The sequence below is a fragment of the Mustela nivalis genome, assembly GCF_964662115.1.
Source record: "Mustela nivalis genome assembly, chromosome: 4".
Lineage (NCBI taxonomy): Eukaryota > Metazoa > Chordata > Mammalia > Carnivora > Mustelidae > Mustela > Mustela nivalis.
The window spans coordinates 22,233,169-22,260,214 of record NC_139023.1 but is presented as its reverse complement, the minus strand read 5'-3'; the positions used below and the strand labels follow the sequence as shown (position 1 = coordinate 22,260,214).

The following is a 27,046-nucleotide window of genomic DNA, read 5'->3' as shown; positions in this document are numbered from 1 at the left end:
ACCAAAAACTACTACTCTTTTTTTATGATGGAATTATTATTATTATTATTTTTTTTTTTTTAGGAAGTATAATTACCTGTGTTGATGAGTGGATTTTGTCAGAGATCTCTAGATCTTAAAGTGTATTCAAGTTCTACAATTTTATGATTCCTTGTTTTTTAAAAAAAATTTTTGTATATCCTATTAGATACATAGGGATACTTAACATGTTATAAGTTTAAGTTACAGTTGACTTATTTTAAGGTGAAAATATAAATTTGAAAATAACTTTCATTTGAATTATCTGATAGGTGAAACCTTCTCTCGACGAAGCTTTTGTCATCCAGGAACAGAATGTTGCACTAAATTTCATTGGTTCAAGAGGGGCAAAGCCTGGTGTCACTAAAGAGAAAAGAATTAAATATGCAAAAGAAGTCTTACAAAAAGAAATGCTTCCTCATGTTGGTGTCAGCGACTTTTGTGAGACCAAAAAAGCTTATTTCTTGGGGTATGTTAAATACCGTTCTAAGATTTTTGCCAAGGTAGTATTGAGATAGAATTTTTCTTAAAGTTAAAAATGTCAGAAATGTGTTTTTAACATACGAGTTTTTTAAAAAGCCGAAAGCTGTATGTTTTGTTTTTCACTTCTTTTTCTTTCTTTTTTATTTTATTTTTTAAAGGTACATGGTTCATAGGTTGCTTCTAGCAGCCTTGGGTAGAAGAGAATTAGATGACAGGGATCACTATGGAAACAAAAGATTGGATCTTGCTGGGCCACTGCTTGCATTCTTGTTTAGAGGGTAAGGAATGATAGAATGATATTGGTTAAAGTAGAGAGATTTCACTTTAGATTGATCGTTGCACTAACAGAGGTACTAAACTGCCTTGGCATTGAAGTTAGCTACATTCTCTTTACCACTTGTCCAGAGTTTATTCTGCTTTATGTCTGAGAATTTCAAGTTTATGAAAACAGTTTATTATTTATTCCTCTTTATTCCTCTTGTAGCTTTATAAGGCATTTGTCTTGATTTTCTGAGTACTGATGATATTGGAATTTTTAGTTGTGCTTTTACATTTTATAAAAACAAAAGCTGGAGGGAAATCTGTCAAAATATTAGCAATATTGGTATAATGTGAGTTTTTTCCTTCATATGTCTTTGTTTTTCATATTTCCTATAATGAACATATAACACTTTTGTAATCAGAGAAGTTACAAAAAAACAAAAAATAGACAATTCAATTAAAAAAAAGTTGCTACATACTGTTTTTGTTTTGTTTTCTAAAACATTTTTTTTGAGAGAGAGAGTGTGTGCACATGCATGAGCAGGGGGCTGCGGGGAGAAGGGTCAGAGGGATAGGGAGAAACAGACGCGGGGCTTGATGCCAGGGCCCTGAGATGACCTGGGCTGAAGGCAGACACTTAACCAACTGAGCCACTCAGGCACCCCTATGCATTCTGTTTTTTAATGTGTCATAGATTTCTTGTTTTTCAGCCTTTTGTTTTCACCCCACTAAGGAGCCACTTTTGACATTTTTCCCCTAGTTGCTCCCCTCATGTATGTTTATGTACTGTAAGCACATCAGTGCTTTTTACATAAAAAGAGTAATAACACTTCCTTTCCGGGGGGCCTGGGTGGCTCAGTGGGTTAAAGCCTCTGCCTTTGGCTCAGGTCATGATCCCAGGCTGGGATAGAGCCCCAAATCAGGCTCTCTGCTTAGCAGGGAGCTTGCTTCCCTCCCCCTCTCTCTTCTTGCTTCTCTGCCTGCTTGTGATCTCTGTCTGTTAAATGAATAAATAAAAATTCTTAAAGCAAAACAAAACAAAAACACTTCCCTTCCTCTACCCTACCTATTTTCCTTCGCATTGTGGGCAATATTGTCCATGTTAAGAATGCATGTTGTTGACCTTTACATATTTATAATGATACCATTTTATTTGGCAGTATGTTTAAGAATTTGCTTAAAGAAGTACGGATCTATGCACAGAAGTTTATTGATCGAGGAAAGGATTTTAATTTGGAGTTGGCAATTAAAACAAGGATTATATCTGATGGCCTAAAATACTCTTTAGCTACGGGAAATTGGGGCGACCAAAAGAAAGCTCATCAAGCCAGAGCTGGAGTATCTCAGGTAGGACATTGCCTGTGACTACAGGTTTGATAGAAAAATGTTGTGCAACTAATAGGGCCTTTCATTCACTGAATATAAATAACTTTGCTTTTTTCCCCCTCAGGTATAGTAGCATTGGGGGATTTTGAATTATGAGAATGAAATTTTTCTTGAATTAGCTGTTTAGGATTACTTTTTTTTTTTTTTTAAAGATTTTATTTATTTATTTGTCAGAGAGAGAGGAGCGAGAGTGAGCACAGGCAGACAGAGTGGCAGGCAGAGGCAGAGGGAGAAGCAGGCTCCCTGCCAAGCAAGGAGCCCGATGTGGGACTCGTTCCCAGGACGCTGGGATCATGACCTGAGCTGAGGGCAGCTGCTTAACCAACTGAGCCACCCAGGCGTCCGAGCTGTTAGGATTACTTAAGAGAGATTAAGGTTTTGGCTTGCAGCAAGATAGTTAATAAATAAGTGTAGCTGCTTGGGGGTAAGACAGTCCATGTTAGTGAAATTTTTTTGTTTTTGGAGCTCCATGTTAGACACTCACTCAGAGAATAAATGGGTGTTCCTTTCTTTTGATGCAAAGTGCAGTACAGTGTTGACCTGTGAACAGTTTGGTGGTTAGGGGCGCCAGCTCTTAACGGAATTAACAGTCTGGTGATTGGAGGCGAGCATAAAGTATTTATGTGGTATGTTAGAACTGTACATCACATATTTGCCATCCCTGCTATAAGGGGCACTTAAGTGAGGGGGTGCATGATATTATTCAGGGGCAAGATGCAGTAAGGAGGGTTTAGGAGAGTTTGACAGTTGATTATAGGTAAAAATGTGACTTTGCCTCATTCCAGTATTTGCCAAAAATGTGATTGTTTGAGTAACAGAAATGTCCAAACTTAAAAGATTTGCTATTGTTTTTTAGGTATTAAACCGCCTGACTTTTGCATCAACTCTTTCTCACCTACGTCGTTTAAATTCACCTATTGGTAGAGACGGCAAGCTAGCAAAACCAAGACAATTGCATAATACGTTGTGGGGAATGGTGTGTCCTGCTGAAACCCCAGAGGTAATACATTAGAATTTACATTTAGGACAAAAACTCTACCATTAATTACATAGGGTATGTAATTACTTGTACAAGTAAGTATTTAATTAAGCTGTGTGGTTTTGGAACTAATGTTTACTTATGATTTTGTTTTTAGAAAGCGTGAGTAAATCCTGAAATCAAATTGAAGGAAAAATGTTTATGGAAAAGAATTTTGATAGGCATGTTAAATCAGAATGATTTATTTTTTGTTTATTTTTAGGGCCATGCTGTAGGACTTGTGAAGAATTTAGCTCTGATGGCTTATATTTCAGTTGGATCTCAGCCTTCTCCAATTTTGGAATTTTTAGAAGAATGGAGTATGGAAAATTTAGAAGAAATTTCTCCTGCAGCTATTGCCGAGTATGTATAGATGTGATTTCCTTTCTTTTTTTTGAAGATTTTATTTATTTATTTAACAGAGGGAGCGAGCATGAGCAGGGGGAAGCAATAGAGGGAGAGGGAGAAGCAGGTTCCTTGCTTTTCCCACATGGGGCTCAATCTCAGGACCCTGGGATTATGACTTGAGCCAGAGGTGTATGCTTAACCAACTGAGCCAGCCAGGCACCCAGATGGGATTTCTTTTTTGAAACTATTGCTAATCTTTGGTTGTTGCTTAGTATAGAGTACTAACTGCAAAATGCTTTTGGTTTCACATTTTAGTGCAACCAAGATTTTTGTTAATGGCTGTTGGGTTGGAATACATAAAGATCCTGAACAACTTATGAACACCCTAAGGAAATTGCGGCGTCAGATGGACATCATTGTGTCTGAAGTGAGTCTTTAATTAAGAGTGCATGATTTCTTTTTTTTTTTTTTTTTTTAAGATTTTATTTAGTATTTATTTGACAGAGCATAAGTAGGCAGAGCGGCAGGCAGAGGGAGAGGGAGAAGCAGGCTCCCCACTGAGCAGGGAGCCTATTGCGGGGCTCAATCCTAGGACCCTGGGATTATGAGTTGGATGCTCAGCTGACTGAGCCACCAGGCGCCCAGAGATTTATTCTTAAAATGTGATACATCTCTAAAGGTTTCTTTATTTAGGTGGATATTGAAGTACTTTGGGATTAGGATAGTTTTTTTAAAACATTAATATATATTATATGGGCTTTATTACTACCCCAAATAGGACTTTTGGTTTTAGTGTACTGTTAAGGGATATGGCTTGGTCTTTTGATTTCCCTTAATCTACACTGTGGGTTCTTTCTAAGTGAAAGTGGATCTGGAGAGAAACTGTAACACACTTAAGCCAGTAGCTGATCTCTTTTCTCTGTAGCTGAGCAGGGAACAGAGTTTGATTGTTCTGGGCTTTCCTCTAGCCGGCAGATCCTGGGTTTTGAACCGCAAGTACTCATAGCTTGAAGGCAGGAGCAGCATGCTTCACTTGAGTGCAGGTGGAACTAAGAGAAAGCCCAAGAACCAAAATTGGCTTGGTTTTTTTGTGATTGAGAACTTTGGTAATACCATGCTTTTCTGCTAAGAGCCGCCTTTAGCTTTTCTGTGTTTTCTAGGATAAGATTAAATTCTTCATGCTGTTTTAGGCCTCTTTACCTTTCCATGGGCCCATTCCCTTAACCTGGAATATATGTGTTCCCTGTCCCTCATTTCTTTTCAAAAATGAGCAATAGGGAAAAAGGTTCTTACTACTTTTTTTCAGGTAAATCTCACTTACTCTGTAAAACTTATATTCTCATCTCCTTCAAGATACTTTACCTGAACACCCCTTCCCCCCAAAAAAGTTTGATTAGATCACAGCTTGGCAAAAGTTTTCTGGAAAGGGCCGGATACTAAATTAGTCTTTGTTTACCATATATTGTCTGTTGTGTATTCACCTCTGCTGTTGTAGTGAAAAGTAGCCAGAGGCAGTCGATAAGCCAATAAAACAATTTATTTATAAAAATAGATGGCAAGTGAGAGTAGATTTGGCCTGTGGGCTCTTCCATGACCCCCTGATTTATTAGATCTCTATGACTGGATATAGTGGTTTAACTTAAAATGTTTTTGACAGAGTGCTTGTCCCAGATAGTACCTTCTGACTTACTTGCCTGCCTCACTCACCACATCATTAACTCTCCAGGGGCAGGGAACATGTATTAATATGACTTTGTATTTTCAGCTGTGAGCATGGAATCTGACAAATAGTAGACATTAAGTGTTTATTGAACATACAAGGTAACCCTGTGTCCTTGGACTAACCACTTTAATCCCCTGTTAGCGATTTGGGGAGACTCTAAGTAAGTGGGAGAATTGTATATATTTTCCTGAAGGAGTCTGGCACTTTTTCTTTTCTTTCATGTTTTCTAACTACCAGAGGTCCTTATTTTACCAATTTCTGCCTTCTGTTGGACCTGTTAGGCTGTTCTGTCAGTAGTCCTCTCTGGACCTACTGAAATACACCTTTTTCCTTTGGTGCTTTGAGGAGATCTAGCTCACAGTTTATGTTGTCCTGTTAAGACAATAAAACTATTGTATTACGAATTTTCGAAGGATTCAAGGCAGTGCATTTGAAAGCAACATCTTTCCTAGGAATTGACAGCGCCACTGATGGTGTTTCTGTTCAAAGACATAGTGTTTCTCCTCAGATTGTTTTTGAAGGACAGTATGTGGGCTAAGGGTGTAGAACATTTTCCCTTTATAATGACTTCCGACTTCTTAGTTTTGGAGACATTGATTTTTTTTTTTTTAAGATTTTATTTATTTATTTGACAGAGAACACAAGTAGGCAGAAAGGCAGGCAGAGAGAGAGGGGGAAGCAGGCTCCCCACTGAGCAGCGAGCCTGATGTGGGGCTCGCTCCCAGGACGCTGGGATCATGACCTGAGCCGAAGGCAGAGGCTTTACCCACTGAGCCACCCAGGTGCCCCAGACCTTGATGTTTTTGATCAAGCTTTTATGATTTACTCTTACTTTTAAAGCCAGTAATCCAAATCTTTTCCTTTCTTAAATAAACCCAATCTTTAACCTTCAATAGAAGTATCAAAATGTGATTTTACTTTTAAGTATTTTTCTAGGAGAAATACCAGTCTGTTTTTTCATTTCCCAACTCACTGTCAATTCATTTTTGTAGCTGATTTCCAAGATTATATATTAGGTCGAGATAATTCATCGAAAATTCTTTGACTTATTTCTTTGTAAATTGGTACTTCAAATTCTGCAGTGCTTTTAGTAATTATTATTATTATTTTTAATTGTAAATTCCCCTCCCCCTGCTTTTTCTTTTTTTCAGCTTAAGCTCTATGCCCCACGTGGTCATGATCCGAAGATCAAGAGCTGCTTGATCTTCGACTGAGCCAGCCAGCTGCCCCTGCCCAAAATATTTTTTTATGTTTTCTGGGAATGTATTTTCTAGTTCTGCCAGTAGAAATAGCACCTGAGCTACATACGTAATTTAAATTTCTCTAGTAGCCATGTTAAAAAAAAAAAGAAACATTAAAGTAATTTTAATGATATATTTTATTTGACCTGATACATCCAAAATAATACAGTTTCAACATCTAATCAGAATAAAGGATTATTTATGGGAAATTTTACATTCCTTATTTTTTTGTGGTACTTTTTTATTATTATAATTGACACTCAGTATTACATTAGTTTCAGGTATACAACAGTGATTTGACAGCTCTCTATATTATGCTCACCACAAAGTTACCATCTGTCACCATACATGCTCTTACAGTATCCTCGACTACATTCCCTGCACTGTACCATTTATCCCCATGACTTATGCATTCCGTAACTGGAAGCCTGTACCTCCTACTTTCCTCTACCCTATCTGCCCATCCCTCCAGCTCCTCCCCTCTGACAACCACCAGTTTGTTCTCTTTATTTATGGATCTGTTTCTGCTTTGTTTATGTTTATGTGGTACTGCCTTTGAAGTCTATTTTGTAGTTTGTACATGTTGTACACTGCAGCCTATATCAGTTCAGAACGAATGGCCACATTTCAGGTGCTTAATATTGACATGTGGCTAGTGACTGCTGTGTTGGACAGGTAGACTATGTCATTTGTTTGATAGGTGTCACAAGTTGAGCTTATTACTGAGAAAATATCAATGCAGTGATAACAGGGTTGGTTACCGAAAGGTTGCAAAGTGAAGACTATGTAGTTACCAAAATAAGGCAAAATAAGGTTTATATACTAGTGTTTGTGAGGCCAAAAATATATTTTCTTCATTTTACTTTATCTTGCATGACATTATTGCCAGATATTATTCAGCTTTATAATTACCAAGTTTAAATATTTGTTCTTTATAAAATTTTACTTTTTATTTTATTATTATTGTTTTTAAAGATTTTATTTATGTATTTGACAGAGAGAGACACAGTGAGAGAGGGAACATAAGCAGGGGAGTAGAATAGGGAAAAACAGGCTTCCTGCTGAGCAGGGAGCCCTATGTGGGGCTCGATCCCAGGATCATGACCAATCTGAAGGCATACGCTTAATAACCGAGCTACCCAGGCTCCCCTCTTTTTTTTTTTTTTTTTAAGATTTTATTTATTTATTTGACAGAGAGAGAGATCGTAAGTAGGCAGAGAGGCAGGCAGAGAGACGGGGGGGGGGGAGCAGGCTCCCTGCTGAGCAGAGAGCCTGATGTGGAGCTCGATCCCAGGACCCTGGGATCATGACTTGGGCCGAAAGCAGAGGCTTTAACCCACTGAGCCACCCAGGTGCCCCTCAGGCTCCCCTCTTTACAAAATTTTAAATTAGACTTAGGTTTTTAGCATATTCAACAATGATAAACTAAAATTTGTCCATTTTATTTGATAGTTGTTTCCTCAAGAAATTTACTAGGAATTTTATTTTATTTTTAGCTAAGTCTTAGTGATACAGAAAAAATAAACATTCATGAGATTCTTTTGTCTTTTTACTTACAGGTTTCTATGATTAGAGATATTCGAGAGAGGGAGATTCGGATCTATACAGATGCAGGCCGTATTTGCAGGCCACTTCTGATTGTAGAAAAACAAAAGCTACTTTTGAAGAAGAGACATATTGATCAATTGAAAGAGAGAGAATATAACAACTACAGGTAAGAACATGCAGTGAGAAAAAATTGAGTACAATTCACACCATAAATTTAACATTTGAAAGTATTACAGTTCATTGGTTTTTAGTATATTCATAAGATTGTGCATCAATCACTACTACCAAATTCCTGAACATTTTCATTGCCCCCAAAAAGACACTTTTAGCAGTCACATTTGTGTTTCTTAATTTTGTCATCACGTAAGGGACTTATAGGGTTTTAAGAATAAAAGTCTTTGTGACCTGTTAAAATGTAATAATAATAAGTAACATATAAGTTATGTATATGTAATATGTAATACGGATAATAGTAAATAAAAATTTTAATAAAAGGATGAACCTGTTTTAAAGCTTCTTTTTAATACTTAAATGTATATTTTTTATAAAAAAATTTCAAACAACATATATAATTAAAAAACACATAAAAGCCCCAATTCATGTTTTCCTCTTAAAAAGTAACTCATATCTATATATCCACAAATAATTTCCTTTATTTATTTAAAAAGATTTTATAATCTCTATACCAGTGTGGAGCTTGGACTCATAATCCCAGTATCAAGAGTTGCATGCTCCTGTGACAGAGCCGGCCAGGTGCCCCCACATAGTTCAAAGAAAGGACAAAACAAGACAAACTAGTAGTATTTATAGGACCACACTTCATGTGTATTGTTTAGTAACTTGCTTTTTTCCCCCCCCCACTATTAATAATATACTTATTTTGGAATTCTTTTCTGTATTTGTACATGTAGATACAGGAATACTCTTTGTTAAGTAGTAAGTTTAGTTAAAATACTTAAGTAAGTAAGGAAATAAGGTGTATTTTATTTTAGTTGGCAGGATCTTGTGGCCAGTGGGGTAGTAGAATATATTGATACACTGGAAGAAGAAACAGTGATGCTTGCCATGACTCCAGATGATTTACAGGAGAAAGAAGTAGCTTATTGTTCCACATATACACACTGCGAGATCCACCCGTCAATGATACTTGGTGTCTGTGCATCTATTATTCCCTTTCCTGATCATAACCAGGTTGGTAGCAGTTTTTAACTTCTGGTTCGTGAGGAATTGGGAGAAGTAGAAAAAATTAGATTAATCTGTAGTTTTTCTTAAAAGGGTGGTGATGAAAAGGACTGTGAATTCCTACAAAATATGCGTATAATATACTTACTATTTCACTGTTAGGAGCCATAGTTGATTTTTCCAAATGTTCATTTACCTTTCAGAAAAAAGCATAACCTTTTCCAACCGTATTCCTGATATATGTAGTACCCTGTGAAGATTGTTCCTTTAGAAGTAGTTAAATTTTCATTGATTCTGCTTTTCGTTTCTACATTTAGTCCCCTAGAAACACCTATCAGTCTGCTATGGGTAAGCAGGCTATGGGAGTTTATATCACCAACTTCCATGTTCGTATGGATACACTGGCCCATGTTCTGTATTATCCTCAAAAACCACTTGTGACTACACGGTCTATGGAATATCTAAGATTTCGGGAGCTGCCAGCAGGTATGTTCAGTTTCGGTCTTTAGTTTTTTAATATCGTGTCATGCTTGGCACTTTTCTGGGTGCTTGGGAGGGTTAATAAAATACATATGACGCAGCATTTCTTCTCTCAGAATTTATAATGTGGGAAACAACACAAATAATAAAGAGGTAGATACGCGGAAAGTGTTATGATGAGGTACAGGAAGTGATTGACTCCTAATGGAAATCTAGAGCCAGTTACACAGGGGAGGTGGCATTTTAGACCAGTATAAAGTTGATGAAAGGGTATTTGAATTTGAGAGATGGGATGAGGAAGGGCTTAGATGCATGCGTGTATGAGATATGGGAATAGTAGTAGTCCTGGCACTTTAGTGTGACTGGAGTGTAAGTGCAGGAGTCTCTCATAGTGCAGAGAGACCAGGTTGAATTTTGAGAATGAAGACGCATCCAGCCTTTTTGTAGCAAGGAAGTAGTGCAATTAAGAGATTTATTTTAGGACTATCATTCTGCCAGTTGATACAGATTGTAGTCAGGTATGGTATTGGAAGGAGATAATTTAGAGGTTTTTGCAATGGTCTAAGTTAGGAATTGGTAAGGTCCTTAAGAAAGAAGAGTAGGGGATAAATGCCTGTTGGAATACCCTCGATTAATTGGATGTGGAGTGATGAAGGGAGGGAAGATAGGGATTGGAAATATTGTTAGTATTTGTGGCTTGGGTGATCAAGAAGATAGGGGGTACTCTTCATAAGATTGGGAGCACATTACAAGGAAGATGTTTTAGATGTAAGATATAAAAAAAAAATGCTTTTTTTTTTTTTAAAGATTTTATTTATTTGAGAGAAAGAGTGAGAGAGCATGAGAGGGGAGAGGGAGAAGCAAACTTCCTGTGGAGCTGGGAGCCTCATGAGGGACTCCATCCTGGGACTTGATCCTGGGACTTTGGGATCATGACTAAGCTGAAGGCAGTTGCTTAAGCAACTGAGCCACCCAGGTGCCCCAAAAATTCAGTTTTCAGTGTGTTGATTTTGAATTGTTGCCATAGCTAAGATTTTTTTTTTTTAAGGTTATTTATTTGAGAGAGAGTGAGAGCATGCACACAGGAGCAGGAGGGAGGGGCAGAAGCCAAGGGAGAGGAAGAAGCAGATTCCCTGAGGGGTGGGGTGGGGGGTGCTGGATCCCAGGACCCCAAAATCATGACCTGAGCTGAAAGCAGACACAACCGACTGACTCACCCCCGGGCCCCAGAAAAGATTTTCTTTTTCTTTTTTTTTTTTTAAGTATGTTTAGTTTTTAGGGGTTTTTTTTGTTGTTGTTTTTAGAGATTTTATCGTCAGAGAGAGAGAGAATGAGCTGGGAGAGGAGCAGAGGGAGAGAGAGAGAAGCAGACTCCCCACTGAGCAGGGAACCTAATGCAGGACTTGATCCCAGGATCCTGGGATCATGACCTGAGCCAAAGGAAGATGCTTAAACTACTGAGCCACCCAGGTGCCCCCAGAAAAGATTTTCTAATAGTTATAAATGTGGTTTGGAAGCAGGTCAAATCTAGAGCCGTGAAGTTTATTAGTGGTAAGTATAGGATACCATGAGAATGGCTGAGGGAAATTCGCCAGAGACAGAACTTTAGCCACCAGGAAAAGAAATGAGAAGAGATTAGAGATGTAGCTGATGAGGAGAATCAGGAATTTTCAGGAGGAGATTCTTAAGGAGACTGGACAACAGGTAAAAAAGTCTAAAGGGTAGAGAAGCGTTGAATGTTAAAGGAAGCAGCATAGTTCTTTGGTATAACTGTTTTCTTACCTTATTATTAATAGGATTTTGGCTTTAACTGTGGGTAATGTGATCTATTTAGAACTTGCTTAGTAAATAGTGGCCTTAAATTATTAACTATACTAAGGGATCTAACATTTTGATAGCATATTCTCATGTTAGAATGATTTATTTTCAGAGTCCTCCACAAGGGGTTACTCTTGTCTAGGAAAACAGAGTCTGTTAGATTGCCTACAATATGCTCCTATCTTTGGGGGATGCTTGCACTGCTGGGTTTTCTTCAACATTTAGATAGTGATTTCTTTATGGCTACAGAAAAAAAGAAATAAGGTAAAGGATTAGATTTGAGGTAAAATCTTTTGATACTGGTATGAAGTGGCGAAGTCATGGCTGGTAGGGACTACACATGCCTTTTGGTTCTGTTATGGCTTCATGCCTTAATCACAGTATCTATCCTAAAAACTGTATTTTGAGGTAATTTCAAACTGATAGAAGAGTTGTGAGACTAGTACAAAGAACTTCTGTATACTCTTTTCCAGATTTCCCAGTTCACGTTTTACCACATTTGCCTTATTCGTCGCCTTCCTCTTCCTGAACCATTAGAGAGTAAGTTGTAGACATGAAGCCACATCACTTTTTAATTCTTCAGTGAATCTTTCCTAAAAACAAGGCCATTCTCCGCAATACCACAGTCAAAATCAGGAGCTTAGCTTTGAACTCCATCTAGTGAACAGTCCCTAGTTCACAATTTGCCAGTTGTCCCAATAATGTCCTTCATGGGTCTAGTATCTAATCCAGGATTGTGCAGTGCATTTAGTTGTATGTCTCTTAGTCTCCTCAGGGTGGAGCAGTTCTTTTCTTTTTCCTTGTCTCTCATTTTGAAGCATTCAGGCAAGTTATACTTTGGACCTTGTTTCTGTTTCCCCATGATTATATTCAGGGTATGAATTTTTGGCAGGACTAGTGTAGAAATAATGCTGTATTCTCTTTGCATCCTATCAGGAGGCACATGCTGTCTATATGTGCCATTAGTAGTGACTTTTAACGTTTATCATATGATTAAGATGGTGTCTAAATAGATTTCTCCATTTTTTGTTAATTATTAGTATTTTGTACTAAGTCATAGTAAATCTTCTGTGAAGAGATACTTTGAGACGATGTAAATATTCTGTTCCTTGACAAACTTTCAGCCATTAGTTTAGCAGGATGATTTTTGCCAAATGGCGATTTTCTAATTCCATCATTCATTCCATTTTGATGCTAAACTTGCTCCAGATTTTCCAGTGGGAACACCTTCAAGATGACTCCTGATAGGTCCATCATCTTTCTTTACGTACTTGTATTTTGTGCTTTCCTTAAGCGTGGAATCAGCCATTGCTCCTTTCAGCGAAGGATAGTATGGGTGCTAAGTGTGCTTCTTTCTATTAGGATATCATCATTTCTAGGTTCTCTCAGCGGATAACCGAGGAAAATATGTATGCACATACTGCCCCCCTGCCATTTTGCCTATTTTTGTGACTGTATGTCAGAGGAAATGTGAGTTCACACTAATATCGCTCATTGTAGTCCAACACTGGAGTGTTTAGTTTAGAAGTCCAAAGCGCTATCCATTGCGCTACAGTGGAGTGTTTATTTTAGAACTCCCATTTTCTGATAAGGAGAAATCTGGCTCCAACTGACCTCATTTTTTTGTACTTCTTGGTTCACTCTGTTGATGTAACCAATCTCCCGACCTCCTGGCTGAATTATTGCCCCTGGCCTTGTCTTACGTGCCATCTTCATTGGCCAGATTCTGAGCCCTGACTGAGGGGTTGGAGCCAATCATGTTATGTTAAGGAATGACTTTTTTGATGAGTATCATTCCTGTTTCTGTAGTGTACTATTACCGTGGTTGACATCTTCTGGGAGCAAAAATCCTTGTGACAGAATTTCATGTTAAAGTGTGTCTAGGGACTGGGCGCCTGGGTGGCTCAGTGGGTTAAGCCGCTGCCTTCGGCTCAGGTCATGATCTCAGAGTCCTGGGATCGAGTCCCACATCGGGCTCTCTGCTCAGCAGAGAGCCTGCTTCCCTCTCTCTCTCTCTGCCTGCCTCTCCATCTACTTGTGATTTCTCTCTGTCAAATAAATAAATAAAATCTTAAAAAAAAAAAAAAAGTGTGTCTAGGGGCTTAGCGCGTCCTCAGTGCTGAGCTGCGGTTTGACGTGCGTGAGAGCAAAGTGGCAGGAAGGGGTGACCCTGGCTGACAGGTGGGCTGTAGTCCTAGATTTCAGATTTTTATAGTCCTTTAGCTGACAGATACTTTCTTTTGTCTTTTCTTTCTTTTAAAGATTTATTCATCTATTTTAGAGAGTGAGTTGGGGGGACAGGGAGAGAGAATCCTGAAGCAGACTCCCTGCTGAGTTTGGAGCCAGATTTGAGGGTCCATCCCAAGACTCTGAGATCATGACCTGAGCTGAAATCAGGAGTTGGCTGCTCAACCAACTGAGCTACCCAGGCGCTCCACAGCTCACAGATACTTTTATTGAAGTTACTTGTATTTATTGGGCATTGAGTTTGCATGAAACACCATCCAAGGTGCTTTACACATGTTACTTTTAAGCATCATAAAAGCATTTTGATATTTTTTTCACCTGCAAATTGAGAATAATAATAGTACCTATCTCATAAAGTTTTTGTGATGACTAAATGACTAAATCTATTTAAAACTCATGGCTTAGTGCCTGGCAATTAGTATGGGAGGCATAAATGTTAACTGATTATAAATATTGGTGGTGGTATCATCTCTGATTTACAGCTGTGGAGACAGGAGCCGAAAAGTTATTGCCCAAAGTTATACAACTTAAGAAATAGAAGTCTAGAATTCAAGGCTCTGGCCTATGTTTTTCCTTTTTGACCAAATGTTGACCTTTTCTCCTCTCTCTCTTTCTTCTTCCTTTTCCTCTTCATTACATTGCATCTTGATTTGGGACTTTTAAGAAAAAACTATAAGAAGCATAATTAAGAAGTTCCTGTTTTTAGATAAATTTGGCTGATCTCAGACTTTCCCAGATACCTTGGGTAAAGGTTCTGGGAAGGAAGGGACTGCCTCCTGGGCTGTAGTTAATGGAGCACACAGATGTGGGTGATCCAGGAATTGTCACACAAGAGACAGGAAAGCCTCACAAGGCCAAGACAGTTGAGCACCTATAGGCTGCATCACCTGGATAGAGGTGCAGGGCATAGGTGGTGCTCCACCACAATGTGAGGACATGCTGGGAAAGTCTTGCCAGTTCCCCGTATCACAGATGTGATATATGCCCTACTCCTGGCTTCCTTAGTGGGAGCATATCACATCATGCAGGACCCCAAGATTTCTGCAAATGTCCACCTTTCAGAGCCTCCCCTGCCTTCAGGAACCTGCACCTTTATGTATTTTCCTTGTATTATGCTGCTTGATCATTTGTAAAACTTAAAATTCTTCTAGTTCTCTCAAAGAATCCACACGAAATGATGGTGACCAGTGTGGGTGCTACTAAGATTTCATGGAGGAAATCATTTAGATTTCAGGAGGAGTTTTCATTGCACACCCGAAGAGTAACTATTTATTAGACTTTTCTGATTCTCTGAAGGCCTTCCCTGCTACGAGGGTTTTATCCACTTGTGTCCACTTCCCCCAATACTGCCCTTTCCTTGTAGAATTTCACACTCCAAGCAGAGCACTTTAGCTCCAACTTTAAATACACAAACCCATCAAGGTCCTCAGAAGAACAAATGCCCTCTTGTTAGTATGATTCTTCTTTTGTAGAGAGCAGTCAAGGTTATATTTAGCACAAAGTACTTAGTGTTATCTTTTAATTAGGGCTTGCAGCCTTAGACTCCTGTAGCATTAGGCAGATTAGAGAGAGGTTTGCCTTTCCACTGGGGTTAGCTCTATTCAGCTTCAGCTATGGTTGTGATGTGTGTAAGTGAGCCCAATTATGCCAGATCTGATTTTTCAAGAAAAGTTTGAATTCTAAGCTTTGTAAATTTATTTTTAAGGTGTTAGAAATGAATTCAAGTTAATAACAAAACTCTTGGGGCACCTGTTTGGCTTAGTTGGAGGAACATGGAACTCTTGATCCCAGGGTTGTGAGTTTGAGTACCCTGTTGGGTGGAGATATTACTTAAATATTTAAACAACAACAAAAAAAGGAGTGGCAAGATTGAAACCATGGAAGTTATGGAAGACAGGAAGAGGTGGAAAAGGAGAGGACTTTTGTAACTTTTGATGATCATGATACAGTTGACATAATTGCTATTTAGAAATGCCACACTATTAACATGCAGGATTGTGAAGTGGAAAAGGCATTTTGTAAGCAAGAAATGTAGTGTGCTGGATCACAAAGAGGTCGTAGAGGTGGGTGTGGCTACTTCGTAGGTGATGGAGGAAACTTCAGTGGGAGAGGAGGCTGTGGTGTGGCAGCAGAGATGGTTATAGAGGGTGGTGGTGATGACGGTGGTCGTCTTGGTTATAGCAGTAGAGGAGGTTGTGGTGGGCCCAGGATATGGACACCAGGGACGTGGATGTGGTGGTGGTGGAGGAAATGGTGGTTACGGTGAAGGGGGAAATTTTTTTTTTAAGATTTTATTTATCAGAGAGAAAGAGTGTGAAGCAGGGGGAGAGGGAGAAGCAGACTCCGCTGAGCAGGGAACCGGATGCAGAACTTGATCGCAGAACCCTGAGATCATGACCTGAGCCAAAGGCAGATGCTTAACTGACTGAGTCAGCCAGGTGCTCCTGAAGGGGGGAATTTGGAAGAGTTAACCATGGTGGTGGTAGGAACTATGATGATTTTGGAATTTACAGTGGACAGCAGCAGTCAAATTGTGGACCCATGAAGGGGGGCAATTTTGGTGGAAGAAGCTCTGGTAGCCCCTCGGTAGTGGTTCTAGTGGTGGTGGAAGTGGTGCATATGGTAGCACAAGGTTCTGAAATAACTCAGAAGAACAGGGCTACAGTGCTTAGCAGAGAGAGAGCGAGTTGTCAGAAAAACTGCAGGTTACTTTGCGAGTCATCCTGAATGCATTAAAGGAATGTAAAAATCTGTCGCAGAAGGAATGATAATCCATGGTCAGAAAAATTACTGCAGCTTAGATAGGAAACGTGTCTTGTTCAGGACCGTCACAGCCACAGTTTGCAAAACGTGCAGCTATTGCTTAAAGTAAGGTAGTGTCAATTAGATGTACGTTCCTCTTTTTTTTTTTTTTTTTTTTAATATTTTAAGTAATCTCTACACCCAACATGTGGCTTGGACTCATGACCCTGAAATCAAGTCGCTTGCTCTACTGATTAAGCCACCCAGATGCCCCTAGATGTACATTCCTGGGGTCTTATGTCTTGTAGCTTTGCCTTTTTCTTTTTCTTTTCATTATATCAGGTACATTGCTCCGTAAATGGTGGAAATGGTACCAGGTATAACAAACTTAAGGAATCTTTAACTTTTCAAAAATAAATAAAAGAAAGGAACAATTTTATTTTTTCCCAGATGAGGCTTTAATATATGCTCTATGTGCACTACAGGTATCAACTCCATTGTGGCCATTGCATCGTACACGGGATATAACCAAGAAGACTCTGTTATCATGAATCGTTCAGCTGTAGACAGAGGCTTTTTCAGGTCAGCTGTTTACAGTAGTTGTTGAAACACAGATACAGTGCAAACAGTAATAATAAAACCTTTTTTTTCTTAAAAAAAAAAAGAAAAAGAAAAAAAAGTTCTTTAAAAATAGATTTGACATGTATGTATCCAAACTTTTTTGGTGGTTTTGAAGGTCAGGCTGGAGGAACGTTTGATCTGACAACAGAGAAATTTTTCTGTTAAGATATTTATTCTTTTTTTTTTTTAAGATTTTATTTATTTATTTGACAGAGAGAAATCATAAATAGGCAGAGAGGCAGGCAGAGAGAGAGAGAGGAGGAAGCAGGCTCCCTGCTGAGCAGAGAGCCCGATGTGGGACTTGATCCCAGGACGCGAGATCATGACCTGAGCCGAAGGCAGCGGCTTAACCCACTGAGCCACCCAGGCGCCCAAGATATTTATTCTTTTGCCTCCATTCATGACACTTTCTGGAAATCTGACAGGCACATACTGTTCTGTAGGTATCCGTATGGAGTTTAGTGTGGTGAAATCAATGCCTTACTCCAGAAAACAGGAGGCCTGGTTAATGGTCATGAATGACTGAAGACACAGGTCTTGTGTCTTCACAAGGATTTTCAGATGCTACTATTTTGAGGTCCTCACCCCCACTCTTTTTTGCTAAGCAAATACATGTTTGCATTTAGATAATATGGAAATGTCTAAAAATAAACCTATTAATCTTAGGACCCATAAATAACTATTAAAATTACAGTGGGTTTAAAAAAAAATTACAGTGGGTTTTTTTTCCCAAACTTTTTTTATTATAATCAGTTTTATTGACAATCTCAAATACATAGCATGTGAAGATTGGTTAAAAACTGGAAATTAAAAAAAAAAAGAAAATTTAGAAGATTTTTTTTTTTAAATGTATTTATTTGACAGAGACAGATCACGAGCAGGCAGGCAGAGAGAGAGAGAGGAAGCAGGTCCCCCGCCGAGCAGGGAGCCCGACACGGGACTCGATCCCAGGACCCTGAGATCATGACCCGAGCCAAAGGCAGAGGCTTTAACCCACTGAGCCACCCAGGCGCCCCAATGAGTTTTTTTTGTATAGTGTTAGGATAGCACTAGGACCAGAAGGTGGGCATGATAGCTTACTACCATAAACTTCTCATGAGAAATATTGGAGCAGATTCTGAGTGACCATCTCTGAGCAGTATTATGGAAGGGGTTCTTATTTTAGGTAGGAGGTTGCAGTTAGTGACCTCAGGTCTTTGCTGTTCTCATATAATCTAGCAGTGTTAAGATTACAGGTCAAATGCTTGTATGTGTGGCCCATGTAACAGCATTTAAGACTTAACTTTGACTCTTAATACAGTAAACTCTTGTCCTAGATTCATGGTTTAAATTGTCTCCCAAATATCAATAAAATGAAAATTGTCAGTATGTTCTAAGCTCTTTCATAAAAGTAAAATATAAGTTACCTTTACACCCATGTGTTTTTAGGTCTGTCTTCTATCGATCATACAAAGAACAGGAATCTAAAAAAGGATTTGATCAAGAAGAAGTTTTTGAGAAGCCAACTCGTGAAACATGCCAGGGTAAGTGATACATTTAAATTATGGAATTTAAAGTCAACATAGCATGGTTTTCCTAATTTAATACCTCTCCCTGCCCCGTCACATGGGAGTGTGTTTCATTTTATGCAGAGTTCATAAGTAAGATAATGTCTTCGCAGATAGGAGTTGGCTTGTTAAGGTCCACCCTGGTAGATCCTGCATTGAAGAGGCGATCACAGAAGTCATGTGATTTCATGGGTTACACTGCAGACCTTTTTACGTGTACTCTGAACTCTGCCTCAGTTTATGTGTTTGCATGGGAACTCCCTCCCTCTCCACATTGTCGTGTGACCATATTTGTCTAGCCACAATATTCAAATACACTTAACAGGTAAACCGAGGTCATACCTGGCACTTTTGTTTCTTCTAGAAAACTCAAACTTAACTATCTAGTTACGATTTTCACAGACACTTAAAAACTGTATGCAGTGGGATGGATGGGACGTGCCAGGGAAACTCTATCTGCTACAGTTTGGACTTCTGATGGTATTGTGTGAAGTAAAATGTGTTTTGTTTTTAAGTCATCTTTCTATTATTTCATTTTCTGTGAGTGGTTCTGTGTAGTAGTGAATTGATGTCCAGTGCAGTTAAGTTTACATACGATGAAATTCAAAATTTCTGTAAGAATATGTGTAGAGGGCATATTGTTTTTCTTTTTAAGATTTATTTATTTAGGGGCTCCTGGGTGGCTCAGTGGATTAAGGCCTCTGCCTTCGGCTCGGGTCATGATCTCGGGTCCTGGGATCCAGCCCTGTATCGGGCTCCCTGCTCAGCGGGGAGCCTGCTTCCTCCTCTCTCTCTCTCTCTCTGCCTGCCTCTCTGCCTACTTGTGGTCTCTGTCTGTCAAAAAAATGAATAAAATCTTTAGGGGAAAAAAAAAAGATTTATTTATTTATTTCACTGAGAGGGAGTGAGCACAGGAGGGAGGGATAGAAGAGGGAGAAAGAAACCCAAGCAGACTCTCCACAGAGCAGGACTCAGGCCTTCATCTCATGACCTTGAGATCACAACTGAGGTGAAACCAAGAATCAGATGCTTAACTAGTGCCACCCAGGCCCTCCGAGGGCATATTCTTTCTCACGTAAGAGATCAGAAGATGGCAACACCTGTATCCAAAATCAGCCAGCATATAAATAATCTAATTTTCCAGTGCTCAGTCCAGTGTTTTTTTTTTTTTTCTTTAAGAATTCAGAATAGTTTGTAGTATTTAGAATTGAGAGCATTGTATTATTACTACACATGTTTCATGGTGTTAAAGATTCCTATGAATTTCTCTCTGACTTGGAACTGATATGTATTTGGTTTTAATCTTTTGGAGGGATTATGTGACTTTTATTTGAGAGTATGTGTACGCACAAGTGGGTGTGGGAGGTGGAGGGCACAGGAGAGGCAGACTCCCCACTGAGCAGGGAGCCTGATGTAGGGCTCGATTTGACCCCGGCTGAAGGCCAGTGCTTAACCGACTGAACCATCCAGATGGCCTGGATTATGTGACATTTTAAATACTTTATATAGTAGTACCATTTCGGAAAATTCCATGTCTGTTTCCTCCTAGGTATGAGGCATGCCATTTATGACAAGCTGGATGATGATGGTTTGATAGCTCCTGGAGTCCGTGTATCAGGAGATGATGTTATTATAGGCAAAACGGTCACCTTGCCTGAAAATGAAGATGAATTGGAAGGCACTAATAGACGCTACACCAAGAGAGACTGTAGCACGTTCCTGAGAACCAGTGAGACAGGCATTGTGGATCAAGTTATGGTAACTCTCAACCAGGAAGGATATAAATTTTGTAAGATAAGGGTGAGTATAGCTTTTTCATATTGCTCTTTATAAAAATTAACCAGTTTGGCTTAAGTTAACCTATTTTTATATGAATTCAGGTCCGCTCTGTTAGAATTCCACAGATTGGAGACAAATTTGCTAGTCGACATGGTCAAAAGGGTACTTGCGGTATTCAGTACAGACAAGAGGTAGGTATCTTGTAATTCCCTGACCCGAACCCCAAATTCTGCTTAACATTTTAATGAATCAAAATCTGCTTTAACTTAAAACTGCAAAGGTGATAGAGGCTTGACTTTTTAGTGTTGAGTAAGAATATGAATGGAGCATGTTGAACAGAACTGAGGACATAGAAAACTTCAGGGTGGGGGGAATCAGTTCCAGTTTTGTAGTTGAGAGTTGTCTCCTTTTAAAAATTTCCTTTGGGGCGCCTGGGTGGCTCAGTGGGTTAAGCCTCTGCCTTTGGCTCAGGTCATGATCACAGGGTCCTGGGGTCAAGCCCCACATCGGGCTCTCTCTGCTCAGTGGGGAGCCTGCTTCCCTCTCTCTCTGCCTGCCTGTCTACTTGTGATCTGTCAAATAAATAAAATCTTTAATGAATAAATAAAAATTTCCTTCTAGGATATGCCTTTCACCTGTGAGGGAATCACCCCTGATATCATCATAAATCCCCATGCCATTCCCTCTCGAATGACTATTGGTCACTTGATTGAATGTCTTCAAGGGAAGGTAAGAGATTTCCTTTAAAAATATATGTTCCCCTGGGCGCCTGGGTGGCTCAGTGGGTTAAAGCCACTGCCTTCGGCTCAGGTCATGATCTTGGGGTCCTGGGATTGAGCCCCACATCGGGCTCCCTGCTCAGCACCGAGCCTGCTTCCACCTCTCTCTCTTCCTGCCTCTCTGCCTACTTGTGATCTCTGCCTGTTGAATAAATAAATAAAATCTTAAAAAAAAAAATTTATATATATATATGTTCCCCCCAAATAAATATATATATATACATATATATATATATACACATGTATGTGTGTGTGTGTGTGTGTGTGTGTATATATATATATAAAATAAAAATGAAATGTTCCAAACAGGTGTTTCTTCCAAAATGATGATGGTGACTTCTCATATTTGAGTTCTTTGTTGGAAAAAAGCTAGTACTTATTTTCCTGCTTTTAAGTTGGTTTTAATTGTGGGGTTTTTTTTCCCCCGCAGCAAAAATCTGTGAAGTTTTGGCTAAGTCAGAAATTTTGTAAAATTTACTACATCCAGTCTCTGCATACATATATGGTTATCCTTTTGCCTGGTTCTTTTCTGTAGATGAGGAGTTAATTCATTGGTGGTTAGTTCACTGTGAACTTAATATTTGTATAGCTATATTATTAGCTATATTCATGTATCGTTCAGTGGGGGTTTGCTGTTTTTAAGTATCTTGTTCATAGAGAATGAACATAGAGAATGGTTATAGCTTAACACATGGGTGACTTGGTTTTATGGCATTAAAATGTTATTTTCTTTGAGCCATGGGAAATAGTAGGGAGTTTCACTCTTTTTGTATCTGTTCTCACGGATAGCTTCCTTTTTGAAGGTTTATAATTGAGTTTTAATTTTTTCAGATTAGTTTGTTAGAAATATTTAAGATACTAATAAAATGAAATTTAAATATTACATCTTTCTGTAACAGATTTTGAAGTTCAAAATTTTCCCTATATAGAAGGGCTTTTTTTTTTTTTTTAATATTTGTATTTATTTATTTGAGAGAGAGACAGTGAGAGAGAGCATGAGAGGCGAGAAGGTCAGAGGGAGAAGCAGACTCCCCATGGAGCTGGGAGCCCGATACGGGATTCGATCCCGAGACTCCGGGACCGTGACCTGAGCCGAAGGCAATTGCTTAACCAACTGAGCCACCCAGGCGCCCCTAGAAGGGCTTTTTAAAACTGAATATATTTTTATTGATTAAGATTATAAGGGGCGACAGAAGGATTCACCTTTTAAAGACTACTTTTTTTAAAAAAGGTATCAGCCAACAAGGGCGAAATTGGTGATGCCACTCCATTTAATGATGCTGTTAATGTGCAGAAGATTTCTAATCTGTTATCTGATTATGGCTACCATCTTAGAGGAAATGAGGTATGTTTGCTCTTACATTAGTAGCTCTGTTTCTGTATGTATGTAGTTTCCATGTAAAAAAAATCAATTCTCATATTGAACTATGCATGCTTTAAATATGTGCACAAATCATATATATATGGCTTGATGAATCTATTTCACACAAAGTGAACACACCTGTGTGACTGGCGCCCAGATCTCAAAAATTACCAGAACACTTGTGGGCCTAGATGCCCCCTCATGTCTCCTTCCATTTACTACTCCCACCCCAACCCCAAGGTAAACAGTCTCTTGATTTTATATTCTGTCTGCTTTGTTTTCATACAAATGAAATCATATAATCTACGTGTGTATGTTTAATATTTTTAAGTCTATACTTCAAAATCTGTTTCAGGTCCTGTACAATGGGTTCACTGGTCGAAAAATCACATCACAGATTTTTATTGGTCCCACATATTACCAGCGTTTGAAGCATATGGTGGATGATAAGATTCATTCTCGTGCCAGGGGACCTATTCAGATCCTTAATAGACAGCCCATGGAGGGTAGATCTCGGTAAGAGAGCTGCATCACCATCATTGTTATTATTAATTAGCCTTTTTAAGTGAAAAATGTTAAACACATTCAAAAATAGAGATAATGGTGTAATGAAAGCCCCTGTGGGCCTGTCCCTCCCCATCAGTGATTATCAGTGGCCAGTCTTACTACATTTATCTCCCCACACCTACCAGCTCCTGATTTTTTTTTTTTTAAGATTTTATTTATGAAAGAGAGAGAATGAGAGGAGAGGTCGGTCAGTGGGAGAAGCAGACCCCCTGCTGAGCAGGGAGCCTGATGCGGGACTCAATCCTGGGACTCCAGGATCATGACCCGAGCCAAAGGCACAGCCCGCTGAACCACCCAGGCACCCCAACTCCTGATTATTTTTAAGCAAAATGTAGACATCAGTTTCTTTTATAAATATATTTCAGCATTTATTTATGAAAGAGTGGTTCTCAAATTTCTTGGTTCCAGGACCCCTCAGAGCTTTTGTTAGAATTGTATCCATTGATGTTAATCATGCTAAAGACTTAAAATAGTAACTAATTGAAATTAAGACTTAAATATTAATTTATTAAAAAATAAGGGGGCACCTGCGTGGCTTAGTTGGTTGAGCATCTGACTCTTGGTTTTTAGTTCAGGTCATGATCTGAGGGTCCTGGGATCGAGCCCTGCATTAGGCTTTGTGCTCAGAGTCTGCTGGAGGATTCTCTCTCCCTCTGCGCTGCCCATTTTGTGTGCGTGTTCTCCCTCTCTCCCTCAAACAAATCTTAAAAAACAAACCCATTACACATTAACATAAATAACATTTTTAATGGAAAATACATTTACCATATTTAGTGATGAGTGACATTTGTTTACCTTTTTGCAAATCTCTAAAAAATTTTTTTAATTTAAATTCAGTTATCCAATACACAGTACATCATTAATTTCGGATGTAGAGTTCAGTAATTCATCAGTTGTGCATAAGTCAGTGCTGATCATATCCTATGCCCTTAAAAGGCAGACTGCCCACTGAGCAGGGTGCCTGACTGGGGCTGGATCCCCGGACCCTGAGGTCATGACATGGGCCAAAGGCAGACTCTTAACCAACTGAACCATCCAGGTGCCCCTGCAAATCTCTTTAGTGAGCTGGTTTACTAGATGATGACAGGATTCTTGTATCTGCTTCTGCATTCATTTCATTGCAGTATTTTTTATATTTAAGTATATGAGGAAAAATCCTACCTCACATAGATATGTGGTTGGAAAAGGGAGGAATATTTTAGTAACCTTTTTAGGTGACTGTGGATATTGTTTTTTGATGCTGTGCCAAAACCAGTTGTAGTTTCTTAAAGGTTAGCTGTGATGTAGAATCTGAAACCATCTCAGTGAATCATTTGTATTTATCAGCGCCCCTTACACATTTTTCAGGGGTCACCTGTAACCTTGCTATTATTAAGTATCTGATGTTAAAATTTCCTGATTGGATTACTTATTTATTTTAAATGAACATATAGTGTATTATTAACCCCAGGGGTAGAGGTCTGTGAATCGCCAGGTTTACACACTTTGCAGCACTTACCATAGTACTTCCTGATTGGATAATTTTTAAATAGGTTGGTTGATTTCAGTCAGGATACAAATACATCTGTGTTTCACAGTTGAAGGGTTTTGTTTCTTAATTTTTTTAAACTATAGCTTGCCCTTCAACTTGATTTCCTTATAGTTTATTTGTTGAAGATACTGGATTATTTGCCCTGGAGGGTTTCTCACACTCTGGCTTTTGCTGATTGCATTTCTGGGCTGTATATTCCTGTTTTTCTTATAAACAGCTAATTAGATCTTGAGCTTTGATGAAATGGTAAGATTGCATTCTTTTGCAGGAATGCTTACAGTGTTGTCTATTTCCAGTATCTGGTTGTGTCTTAGAATTTTAGTAGCTATGTGTGATCATTATTTGAAGCCCTTAATTAAATAGGGACTGCAAATTGATGGGATTCTAATTTTATGTCTTCTCTTAATAGCTAGAAGACTTCTGTAGAGAGAAACTTTGTTTCTTCAACTGGTTACCTCGTGACATAGTTCATATAGGCAGGATAAATGTTTGTTTTGAAAACTGGTAAAGAAAAAGAATCAATTAGTTGTCTGTATCCTCCAGAGTTGACCGATGATTTCTCTTTTTTTGGTGAAATCATTTGTATGAAATCATTGTATTTGTATGTGAGACCGTTAAGGAAGCCATTGCCATCCACTTTTTGGTCATTTAAACAGCACATTTCTTCTCACTTCCATACTGGGGAAACCTGTTACCATTTACATGTTCTTTCTTTCTTGTTTTTTTTAAAGATTTTATTTATTTATTTGACAGACAGAGATCACAAGTAGGCGGAGAGCGAGGAAGGGAAGCAGGCTCCCTGCTGAGCAGAGACCCCACCCCCACCCCCACCCATGTAGGGCTGGATCCCAGGACCCTGAGGTCATGACCTGAGCTGAGGGCAGAGGCTTAACCCACTGAGCCACCCAGGCACCCCCACATGTTCTTTCAATTACTTTTGCCAGTGAACATTTATCATTTCAGGCTTGACTGCCTGGGAGACTCATTCGTGGAGAAGCAGCTTTATAAGTACAAAATAATCTGTTCTTTGTTCCTTAACAGTGATGGTGGCCTGCGTTTTGGAGAAATGGAACGAGATTGTCAGATTGCCCATGGAGCAGCCCAGTTTTTAAGGGAAAGATTGTTTGAGGCATCAGATCCATATCAGGTTCACGTGTGCAATCTCTGCGGAATAATGGCGATTGCTAACACGAGGACCCATACGTACGAATGCCGGGGCTGCCGCAATAAAACCCAGGTGTGTAGACCTTGCTGGCAGTTGATACTTGTTTAGGTTATAACCATGTTGGTCTGATCATCCAGGCAGGTTCAGTGTGGTGGGACAGACTGGCATTTCCAGGTTTGATTAGTTTTGATGAAAAATTAGATTTTTGTAAAAACCAGTTTCAGTGGGGTAATTTCTCTAAGCTTTTTTTTTTTTTTTTTCCTGGTCATCCTTTGGAAATAAGGATGTGTACAAGGAATTTTAAACATTTTAAATTAAGTTTAAAAGAAATCTTGAGAAGGGTGAATATAAATTATGTCTGGCAGGAAGGCTGAAATCCCAAAGCCTCTCGGGAGAAAGAACCACCACAAGCCCCAGTAGCAGGACGAGCGCTGCCAGCTCAGTACCAAGACCTTATACCGTTCTCTGGGCGAGGGAAGTAGGATCACTTCAAATAGTTTTGCTAATGACCTTTTTCTCCCCCCGCAGATTTCTCTGGTGCGAATGCCTTACGCGTGCAAACTGCTCTTCCAGGAACTCATGTCTATGAGTATTGCCCCTCGAATGATGAGTGTTTAGCTCTTTCAGAAGAGTCTCAAGATACTTGTAAATATTTGTTTTTTCAATTTAAAAAAACCAGTGTACTGCATTGTGAGAGAAAGCATTTTACTGATTTCAATTACATGCATGCTCTTCTTCTGTAAATAGACAATAAATTTTTGTAGGAGTCTTGATGTTATCTTTATTGTGGATTTCCTCTGCGAAACCAGTGAATGTAATTAAGCGTTAGTGGATTGGAGGAAAAGAAACTGTTACTAGGCAAGCACAGGGCTGCAGCGATCCGGGACTACTACTAGTGAGGCAGACGGATACACTTCTGCAGGTTTACAGGTCAGCACCTTCACCTGGTTAGAAAAAGATGAAAATTAGTTACAGATACGGATGTGGCTGACTTTCTAATTTTCAGCTACTTTTTACTGTTTCCAAACAATGTGAAGGGGATGTGGAGGGCTGTACAAATGAGAGGCTGGGGTGCTCTCTGGAACATGAGCTCTGGGATTTTTATGCGTAAGACATGGACCTCGTTACAGAAGTAGAAGAGCTCGTTTCACAGACGAGCTAGTTGAGATGCAGAGAGGCTGAAGAACTTTGCTGGGTCA

General features: G+C 39.1%; 2 protein-coding genes across 3 annotated transcripts in view; one reads left to right on the top strand and one right to left on the bottom strand.

Annotated features, from left to right (window-relative positions):
• The window catches only part of POLR2B (RNA polymerase II subunit B), a 46,654-nt gene extending 20,034 nt beyond the window's left edge, over positions 1-26,620 (top strand). For both annotated transcript variants that reach the window (XM_082728601.1, XM_082728602.1), the window contains exons 10-27: positions 291-487; positions 660-779; positions 1,923-2,109; positions 3,005-3,148; positions 3,390-3,529; positions 3,830-3,941; positions 8,038-8,192; positions 9,019-9,217; positions 9,526-9,694; positions 16,981-17,077; positions 18,545-18,639; positions 20,213-20,463; positions 20,544-20,633; positions 21,064-21,171; positions 22,453-22,566; positions 22,940-23,100; positions 25,724-25,919; positions 26,376-26,620. In XM_082728601.1, coding sequence (XP_082584727.1) covers positions 291-487; positions 660-779; positions 1,923-2,109; positions 3,005-3,148; positions 3,390-3,529; positions 3,830-3,941; positions 8,038-8,192; positions 9,019-9,217; positions 9,526-9,694; positions 16,981-17,077; positions 18,545-18,639; positions 20,213-20,463; positions 20,544-20,633; positions 21,064-21,171; positions 22,453-22,566; positions 22,940-23,100; positions 25,724-25,919; positions 26,376-26,465 — 2,625 coding nt within the window. In that variant the 3' untranslated portion in view covers positions 26,466-26,620. The remainder of the gene's footprint in view (positions 1-290; positions 488-659; positions 780-1,922; positions 2,110-3,004; positions 3,149-3,389; positions 3,530-3,829; positions 3,942-8,037; positions 8,193-9,018; positions 9,218-9,525; positions 9,695-16,980; positions 17,078-18,544; positions 18,640-20,212; positions 20,464-20,543; positions 20,634-21,063; positions 21,172-22,452; positions 22,567-22,939; positions 23,101-25,723; positions 25,920-26,375) is intronic.
• IGFBP7 (insulin like growth factor binding protein 7) overlaps positions 26,536-27,046 on the bottom strand; it is a 77,523-nt gene continuing 77,012 nt past the window's right edge. The window contains exon 5 of the mRNA XM_082728624.1: positions 26,536-26,791. The gene's annotated coding sequence lies outside the window, so the exon portion shown is untranslated. The remainder of the gene's footprint in view (positions 26,792-27,046) is intronic.